At 38.7% G+C, this 9,854-nt stretch overlaps 1 protein-coding gene across 1 annotated transcript; it reads right to left on the reverse strand.

The window, feature by feature from the left end:
- Positions 1–3,884: 3,884 nt before the first annotated feature.
- Positions 3,885–7,496, reverse strand: LOC131144757 (probable beta-D-xylosidase 6). Its single transcript, XM_058093609.1, has 6 exons — positions 6,531–7,496; positions 6,250–6,416; positions 6,040–6,137; positions 5,562–5,912; positions 4,838–5,254; positions 3,885–4,635 (listed from the first exon to the last, which is right to left on the reverse strand). Exons 1-6 carry the CDS (start codon positions 7,287–7,289, stop codon positions 4,040–4,042), a joined length of 2,388 nt encoding a protein of 795 aa, XP_057949592.1. The 5' UTR covers positions 7,290–7,496; the 3' UTR covers positions 3,885–4,039.
- Between the last annotated feature and the right edge of the window lie 2,358 nt (positions 7,497–9,854).

Genomic DNA, 9,854 nt, shown 5'->3' on the forward strand with positions numbered 1-9,854 from the left:
GTTCCCACTTACAGTCAGGTTAATATATGTTTTAGTTTAAATAAATTTAAAATATTTAAGTGTAACGTTATATAAATATAAGATATTGCAGATGACGAACTTTATTTGATGACCGAAAAGTGTGTTCTAAGGAGGCATCACAACTTCTTCATGCTGAACACCATAATCATTCTGTCCACCAACTTCATCTACCCCTGCATCTGCCTCTTCAAAATCCTCTTGTAAATCCTCTTCTTCCTTTAATTCATAGTCACAGTCCATACCAAATTGCATTGGCTAGACCTTATATACCCCCCCTCTCATTTATGATAATAGATGGAACCATTTAGAAGTCTGGTATGGACACAGCTCCAATTGAACTTTGGTCATAACTATACTCTATTGATGGTTGTGGTTCGTAATAATAATTGTTTCCCACATTGAATTCTTGCTAAGTAGCCTCTTCACGTCAAAGCTCTGTTAACAAGAATTTCGGCTGAAATGATGTACCGGAGATGTCATTCAAATCTATTGCCACAGCCACCCATGAAAGGTGATCAAATAGTCTGCTCATCTCACCAGTATCATATTCATTATATGGTTGAGAATGGATAAATGCTTCCCCCTGCACAGTTGGGGCTCCGCCCATACTGCTGCTTCGAGGACCACGTTTAACAAAAATCTTAACTACATATACGTTTAGACAAGAACTCTGCGGGTCCAACGCAATTAGGACATTTGCATCATTTTTCATTGGGACGCAAATGTACAAAAAATTTTCACCACCCCCTCATTGCGGATATCTCGAAGTTAGTTTTAACATGTACTCATTTGGATTAATATCTAATCCTTCATATATTTTTTTGTTTCAAACTTTTTAACTTCATCCTCCTTAAAAATCGAATGACCTTTGTTGGCCCTGTGCTATACTCAATACTGGTCAATCCATGAATAATCTCACCATCAATACATAATAAGACCGTAACTTTGTTAGCTAACGAATTTGATGTCATTTTGACTTCTTAAAAATAAAGTTTATATGCAAGGTGGTGGAGGATGGAGGATTAAGGAAGAAAAATGAAATGAAAGAAGAGAAAAGATGAGTGATAGTAAGGGGATGATGCACGAATAAATAAGGGACTGGACATGCAAAGTTTGGTGGGATAGGTGAGGGCGTAACCAAACCGACTTTTGGAAAGTCGATTTTGGTCTTTTTACGTACACATGCATGCATGCAAGGGACGGGCGAAATTAATTTTAACTCCAAACCGACTTTCCAAAAGTCAGTTTGATCACTATTCACTATTCATTGACAAGTTAAAGTCTCATCCCCCTGTTTTTTTTTTTTTTTAAATCCTGACAAAGGTTTAATGCCCCTCCTCTTAATCTGTGCTGACCCGTCAGCGATGTGTGACGTGTCCTATCCCCTTTTTTTAAATAAAAAAAAAATTGCTGACAAGCACAACTAGGTACTTTAATGTCAAGACACCCCTCTCCCCTAATGCAATCTCTCTCCTCTCTTCGCTAACAGCGCATCAGCTGTATTCCATCCCCTATTTTTTTTTTTTTTTTTAAACCCAACTAACTTTTGAAAATTTGGTTGGATACATTTTTTTTCTCATTTTCCTCTATATTTGTGTTTTTTATTTTATTTTTTAAATATTTCCGTAAAAAACTCTAATAAGATGCAGCAGTTTAGGTCCAACACGTGATCCGGACGTGACCCAAGACTCTCAGACATAAAAACAATTGAATTAATTTCTGACACATGTTAGACATATCCTGGCTATATAGGGCACATGTTTGCATCCGATTATTCAACACGTGTTGGACATTGATTTTTGAGGCTTCTAGGAGTGTAGCTGCTTCATAGCTCTATCATGCCAATATCAAGTGCACCTTCCCTCTTTATAACGATAAATTCTTGGGTGTACTGGACATACATGTACCAGACACATTACCACCATTCATTTGGTATATAGAACCCACCAAATGAATGGTGGTAATGTGTCTGGTATCATACCAAGCACACCTAAAAAAATTTCCTTGAGAAGGTATCCACGGAAGTGGAAAAAAAAAGAATCTAAAGTGTCAGTATCGGACACATGTTGGATATCAATACTTACCCAACATGTGTTTGACATGTGTCAAGTATTAATTAATTCATTTTTGTTTTCAGACAAGGCTAAGACTCCCCAGCATGTCGCAATACCACGAGCACACATTTGGGACACTTTGTTCTGTTGCCTCCTATAAGGTAAGAAAACCCAAGAAAAAATTTTTGAGGAGAAGCCAAGACACTGAGACGGAGAGTCGAAAGTTTCCTTGACATTGGAGTGTTTTCTTTGGTGACTTACTCACTCTGTCCCTTTGATCTTGCAGCTCCAGCAACTCCTCTTGTTATCACTGGTTCAGCAATGCAAAGGGAAGCTCAGGAGGTCCAGTGGTGCAAGGAAACAAGGGGCTAAGGCCCAAACTCTATCGCCACTGCTTTTCTTGACCATCTCCTCAATTGCTTTTGGGTTTTGTTCTACGCAACAACAGTATTAGAGGAAGAATAAATCACAACATTTAGGTCCATTGGGTGTCCCAGATGTGTCCCAGCTATGTCCAACCTTGACTCAAACGTGTTCAAAAATAATAAGAATTAAATTAATTTCTGACACGTGTTGGGTCATGTCGGAAACATGTTGATAATCAACATGGCATTGGATAATAACACCCAGGGCTTTAACAAGTGTCAGGACTTCCTAGCTCCACCATGACAATACCTAGTGCACTATCCCTCACTATAACAAAAAATTCTTGCATGTAACAAGCACATCACCACCATTCATTTGGTGAGTCCCATGCACTTTTGTGGGATCCACCAAATGAATGGTGGTGATGTGCCCCCAACCACACTGACCACACCTTACCTTCATAAGTTATGCACTGAAGGCTAAACAATAGTGCATATGGCACCACTCACTGCACTGTCCTAAACATCTGTTCAATCCTATCCAAAACAATGATCAAAATGACTTCAGTAGAATAAAAATCTGAGGGAAAAACATAATGCTTTGGATGGTCATGATCTTGGGCCCCTTCCACCTTGATTTAGAATAGAGGCCATGTCTAGGTGTTCTTTCCTTCACCTCTTTAAGCTGCATTTGGGACTTTCTTTAGATATAGAATTCAGTGAATTTCGACAAAACCTAATGCAAATGAATTGAACTTCGTAAAATCACACATAATTCTAAAACCAAGATTCAAACTCTGTGCTCCGAAGCACAGCACGAAGTTATATAGCCTTTTGTCTCCACTAATATGACAGTAACCAATAGGTTGGTCATCATTTTCTGTACTTCAGCTAAGGTTTATCACTACTAGATTTGACTGTCAAACCACCATTAAAAAATGTCGAACTATCTGTTTATTTTTTTTCCCCATGATTCAAATTTTACTGGACAAACTATCAAAGGAGAAAAATAAAGAAATCAAAGGAGCATTTGCAGGAATCTCTTACCTGCATTTCCATGTCCACAAACAATCCAAATGGTCCGGTATCCTTGGAAACTGTGACAGCTTCTTTTGCACTCTAGAAACCTGAATATTGCCCGGAAGAGTTCATATTTAAGATGAAAAGAAAATAATTTTTTTTTTTCAAACTAAACTAATTCCATGATGGTAGTTCAGCAAAAAAAAAAAGAGGGAAATATGTACCTTGCTGTAAGTGTGGCTGCATCTCCATTCCAGAAAACCTAGTAAGTAGGTGCTCTGTTTAAGTTTGCCATGAGCAGATTTCCATTGACTTCTTGAGCCCCATGGGGTTTTTGATGCCCTTATACATAAAACTGCTTCAGATTCAACTTTCTAGATTGCAAGGTCTTTTCGCAGATCCATTTGAATTGAGCTCTACTGAGTTCAGTTTAACAATATTTCATTCTAGAAACTCCCCAAACCGAGGAACTCAACAGGGTCAAATTATTTGTCCTTCAACAGTGTCAATAAACATTAAATCCCCTTTCAAATAATATGCATGTCTCAATGAACAACAACAACAATGCTTATAACACAATTAAATTTCAATCGAAACAGAAAATTGTAGATCTTCTAACACTAGAACATGATCACCCAAGGGCAATATCCTTTTTCCATGCTCATTTGCAAGTGTAAGATGTTCACAAGTATCCACCAAGATGCTTGTTTCAGTAGATTTATAAGAACTAGCATACACACGGCTAAATCCAATCAGCTGTTTCTTTGGAGCACCACTTAACATCTTTGGAAGTCTAGAAAATAACATCACAACATGGCTTCCATCCATTTCTCCAATATTTGTAACAGAGATCAGAACATTGAATGCCAACGAAGCACAGGATTCCACTACATCAATGAAAATATAATCAACCCCATCTCCTCTCTGGTGTAATTGCTCCTCGTGGGAACCAGCCTTGATAAATCCTAGTAAACTTATTCTGGTTGGTGCTGATAGGAGCTTGTAGGTGAAATTACTATAGCTCAAGCCATGTCCAAAGTCATATACTCTATCTCCAGTGTAAAATCGGTAAGTTCTTCCAGGATAACCACGTGAAGGATCAGGCCTCATGTTCATATCAGTCATGGGTACATCGGTGAATGATTCGGGATACCATGTAATGGGCAATCTTCCTCCTGTTTATTTCCAAGAATTACATCAAGAAATTTAACATTATCAATTCCTAGGGTATTGGATGCTAGAGACAAATAAAAGCATAAATCTTACCATTCTGTTTCATGTAGAATTTGAAGTTAATGACAATGTTTTCTTAAATCAGAGTAGGCATGACTTAATTCAAGAGGGTGGAATTACACCTTCATGGTTTTAGATACAAACCTGGATTGAAATCCCCAAATATGATTTCTGCAAGTGCTTTCCCACCAGCCTCCCCAGGGTATCCAATCCAAAGAATGCTCATAATTCGTGGGTCATGTTTTGCAAATGATATGTCAAGGGGTCCACCACCAGTAAGAACTAGAACCAATGGTTTTTTACTTGTGGAAGCAATAGATGATACAAGGGCCATCTGTCTACCAGGTAAGAGAAGACTGTACCGATCACGGTCTTCAGTTTCTTGGGACAAATCCAGCCCAACAACTAGAATGGCAATATCAGCTTTTTTGGCGATAAAAATGGCCTCATCAAAACCAGCATCAGAAACACAAGGTACATCACTACAACCAGCTGCATAATATGTTTCCTTTACATAATCTTGAAGTGCTTCAAAAAGGCTGTTAGGCTTGCAAGGAACTCCTGCAAATTACAATATCCATATAACTATTTTAGCAATAAAAAAAATCATAAATTTATTGTTATTTGGCATTGGAAATGAATTGGAAAATATTCAGGTAAGCTTCTTGAAAGAGCAAAAAACAGGAAACTAGTTCTCGTGACAAATTTGGTTGAGACTCGAGAGTTTTAAGAATAGTTTGAAGAATTAAAAAAAGAGAAACAAACGAAATTATATATTTAGGCAAAGAAACAAGTATACCATATATCTGCTATTTTAATTCAAATGAAATGGTGGACTTTTACTATGTTTTGTACACAGAAACCAAACCTGTATAGCCACCTCCTAGTTTTATCGCATCGTTTGCTATTGGACCAATAATAGCTAATGAAGAAACACCATTCTTTTTCAAAGGCAGGAACTTGTTGTCATTCTTCAAGAGCACAATGCCCTGCTTTGCCGCTTCAAGTGCCAAACTCCTGTGCTCTGAAGTGCAGACGTTTTCTGGTCCTAGCTCTCCAAACTGCCCATTTCTGGGGTCTCCATCAAAAATCCCAAGCCGGAGTTGGACCAAGAAAAGATTGAAAAGAGCTCTATCTATGTCTTCCTCCAGAACCTTCCCCTTTTCAATTGCAGACTGAGTGTTTCGAAGCAAATAGGTTCCACAGTTAATATCCATTCCTGCAGATGAGCAGTTCTGAAATAATGAAGACATACACAAGTACCACAAGAAGATGACATATACAAGTACCCCAAGAAAATCCATATCTACAATGGAACTCAAAAACAAGGGAAGAAGTGGGAAAACCTGCTTTAAGAGCATCGGAAACTGCATCTTCTGGGGTTTTTACAAATTTTTGATATTCATAAATTGTTGCCACAGCATCACAGTCTGAAGTAATATATCTATACTATACTATCTGCCAGTTAGTAGTCATATCTGATCCGTGTAATCAATCAAGTTTGAAAGAACAAAAATTTCTCGATTAACAGATAATGAGCTCTCAGAAACTCTTACCCTTTGAATCCCCACTCAGTTCGAGTCATCTCTAACATATCCTGCCGCGCACACGCAGGAACACCATTTACTGCATTGTAAGAACACATCAAGCAACTGGCTTTACCCTGCTGGATACAACTCCGAAAGGGTGGCTGATACATATCCTCCAAATCCTGCTTCGTAACCTTAAAACAAACAAACTCAGGCTCAAGCTCAAGCTCAAGCTCAATCGCAGTACACCCAATTGATCATGCTTCACAAACAGAAAGAAACATTGGGCAAAAACCCAATTTACTTACCACTGCGTTGAAGTTGTATCTGCTGAAGCTCCCCCACATCTCCAAGTCATAAGCCGTGAAATGCTTGCAACAAGCAGAAAGCATAAGCTTACCACCATCATCATCGTTATCCTCACCAACTCCTTTCAAAATCCTCTTCCCCCCATACCCATTTTCGACACCGCCGCCCTGAAACCCCCTCACGAACTCCACCGCATAAGCAGAAGCAACAATGGGGTCTTCGCCGGGAGTCTCTTGGCCTCTGCCCCATCTGGGATCTCTGAAAAGATTAATCGTCGGCGCCCAAAACGTCAACCCAGCTTGCCCGAGATTGAACATCGCTCGGGCCTCGATGGCAATCGCGGACGCAATCGAGTGCCAGAGGGTTCGATTGAAGGCGGCGACGGCGAGCAGGACTTGCGGGAAGCCGGTGGCTGCCGAGACAGCGCCGTTGAAGGAGACGCCGGGGCCGTTGGTGGCGACGCCATGGAGGGACTCCGACCACCACTCGTAGGCGGGGATGCCGAGGCGGGGAACCGCGGAGGCATTATTGCAGAGCTGCTGGATCTTTTCATGGAGGGTTAGGAGGGAGATGAGGGATCGGGCTCTGGCTGCTTTGGGGAGTGAGGTGTTGCAGAATGGGTACGAGTTGTAGTGAGGTGGATTACATGGGAATTCAACGATTGATTTTGCAGTAACGGGATCAGAGAAGAATAAGATGATGAAGAAGAATGGAAGAGTACTGCAGAGGAAGAAGATGAATCCGTAGTGGGTAGCCATTGTGGTCTGTGGATGGATCCAGTGTCTTCAAGTCCTGAGCTGCTTAAAAATCTATGATCATACTTACGCACTAATACTTGCATTTTACGTTCCTGCGTTTGTTTAAAAATGCAGAAAACCAAGTCGAATAATGTTTTTATGTCAGCGAGTATCTCTAAGTTTCAACTTTAAAAGTGAGTTTGGCATTTTCTTTTTGGGTGATTTTTTTTTTTAGAAACTTTTTCCCGGAAAAGTTGTTTATAATAGTTTTTGTATGTTCTTAAAAAATCAGCTTCTACTTTGAAGTTTTTCAAAAGCCAAAATTTACTTTTTAAATAAATTAGTTTACTTTAAATACATCTTAAATTTTTTTTTTACTGTTATATAATTATTGATGCATTATTGATGTATCTTAAATTGACATACGGCTTGAGTCATTTTGAATATATAAGTCAACTTATAATTTTTTTTTTATCTAACTTCTTCTTTATAATAAATAAATTGTTATAAATTATGTAGAAAAATAAATTAAAAAATAAATAAATAGAGACAAGATAGAAATTTACGTGGTTCGGCTATGCCTACTTCACGGGTGGATGGGATCAAAAACTCCACTATCACGGATAGAATTACAAGATGATTTGGAACTGATCTTGTACAAAATATTGGGAACCAACCTTATACAAAAGATCTCTTTTCTCTTTATTTCTCCTCTTCTTTCTATATACTTTACTATTTTTTTCTTTTTTTTCTTTTTGGATAACATTGATATCATGAGCTTACGCACCAGACTAACCGCACGCCTACGCCAGTCGTGCCCTCAACTAACACGTAGGAGATAATCACGGATTTGCGCTACAAGTGGCAAGGTTCAAACCCCAAACTTCACATTTGTCCAAGGGCATCTGACGCAAGTCCTTACCACCTGAGCTTATTCCCGGGGGCTTCTATATACCTTACTTACTTCAAGCATGCAAATGAGTATACAAGCATGCAATGTGTATACAAGCATGCAAAGATGTGTGTTCCAAATGTGAGGGGTAGGGTGCCCTTTTATAAGACAATATGGATAACAACACATTTATTGGGGTGAAAAAACTGAAGTAGTGGAAGATGGGGTGGTAGAAGATGGAGTGACATACACATTTTTCATAACACACCCTCTTAGATGTCACTCATATATTAAGTCATTTTGCTAAGATCTTTAAGATATCTCATTCCGATGAGATAAACCAATTTCTTGAATGTTGTAGTAGGCAAAGTTTTGGTAAACAAATCAACTAGATTATCACTTGATCAGATCTGCTAAACATCTATATCACCATTCTTCTGGAGTTGATGTGTACAAAAGAATTTTGGAGAGATATGTTTTGTTGTGTCACCCTTTATGTATCCTCCTCTTAATTGAGTTATGCATGCAACATTGTCTTCATATAAAATTGTTGGAGTATCCTTGATTGATTGAAGACCACAATTTGCTTAGATATGAGAAATCATTGATTTAAGTCACAAGCATTCTCTACTAGCTTCATGGATAGCTAGTATTTCTGAATGATTGGAGGATGTTGTTGTAATAATTTGCTTTACTCTCAAATAGCATTGACTGTGCTTAATTCCCTTCCAATGTCGCCGAGTAGGAGCAGATGTAGCGCCCCAAACCCGGTGGGCCCAGAGTGCTACTATTTCCTATACATTATATCTCTAATACCATATTTATGACAACCCAAACCCAAATAGGGGTCCCGAGTGTCCCTGTCCATAAACTCAATTTAAACATGCAGCGAAAAATAACTACACCTTAATCACATTACCAGAGTTCTAAACCATCCCAGTTATACATTTGTATCTCCATGTTATATATATTACATCCCAAATAAACTAAACATCACAAAATCCAGTATCTCACCACACTTACAAAAACTAATAAAAACTACTCCCAGCCTCGTAGCACACTAGGACCGATTTCCTATAGGACCTGAAAAATGAGATGGATATTGGGGTGAGACACTTCTCAGTAAAGCAGATTAGGTTATCATCAATGTGTGGCTAACATGAGTTGTAGTGTGAACATAAAACATAGTTTCATTTAACTGAATGTGAAAAGCATTATTAAACTTGTACTCACACCTTTTTAATAGAAAATGCATACATTTTCCTAGATAACATACTGTTGGCTCATTATAACCCATTTTTCATAAATAACATATATGGATAAAGAACCCTCTTTATTGGGCCATCATACATCATGAATCACCCCCATAATCGGGTTGTGTGGTCTGAAGACTAGACCTAGCATATGGCCAGCCGGCCAATGTTAAGCCAAAAACATGCTCTAAAGTACGATTTGCCTACCGCGGCCTAGTCCCGACTCTAAGGGTGGTCCACTCGCGTCACAAACCAAATCAACTGTCTAAAGGCCTAGACGTCCACTATCGTGTAGCTGCTCTATCTCTTCCACTAGATGTGGTACCGAGCTTTTCACAAGGTCTAAACCCTCAGGGATTCATAAGTCATATATATAATTTACGTAATAAAAACTGTAATATGATCTCATTTTCAAAAATCAGTATAAAACCTGTCATGTAT

Source organism: Malania oleifera, chromosome 1 (assembly GCF_029873635.1).
Source record: "Malania oleifera isolate guangnan ecotype guangnan chromosome 1, ASM2987363v1, whole genome shotgun sequence".
In the NCBI taxonomy this organism is placed as follows: domain Eukaryota; kingdom Viridiplantae; phylum Streptophyta; class Magnoliopsida; order Santalales; family Ximeniaceae; genus Malania; species Malania oleifera.

What these genes read in the sequence shown, in the direction of transcription:
- LOC131144757 (XM_058093609.1), bottom strand. Translation starts at nt 7,289, where the DNA reads ATGGCTACCCACTACGGATTCATCTTCTTCCTCTGCAGTACTCTTCCA. An exon ending in GATACAACTTCAACGCAGTG is followed by an intron (nt 6,417 to 6,530) that starts GTAAGTAAATTG and finishes GTTTGTTTTAAG; the next exon opens with GTTACGAAGCAGGATTTGGA. An exon ending in ACTGAGTGGGGATTCAAAGG is followed by an intron (nt 6,138 to 6,249) that starts GTAAGAGTTTCT and finishes AGTATAGTATAG; the next exon opens with ATATATTACTTCAGACTGTG.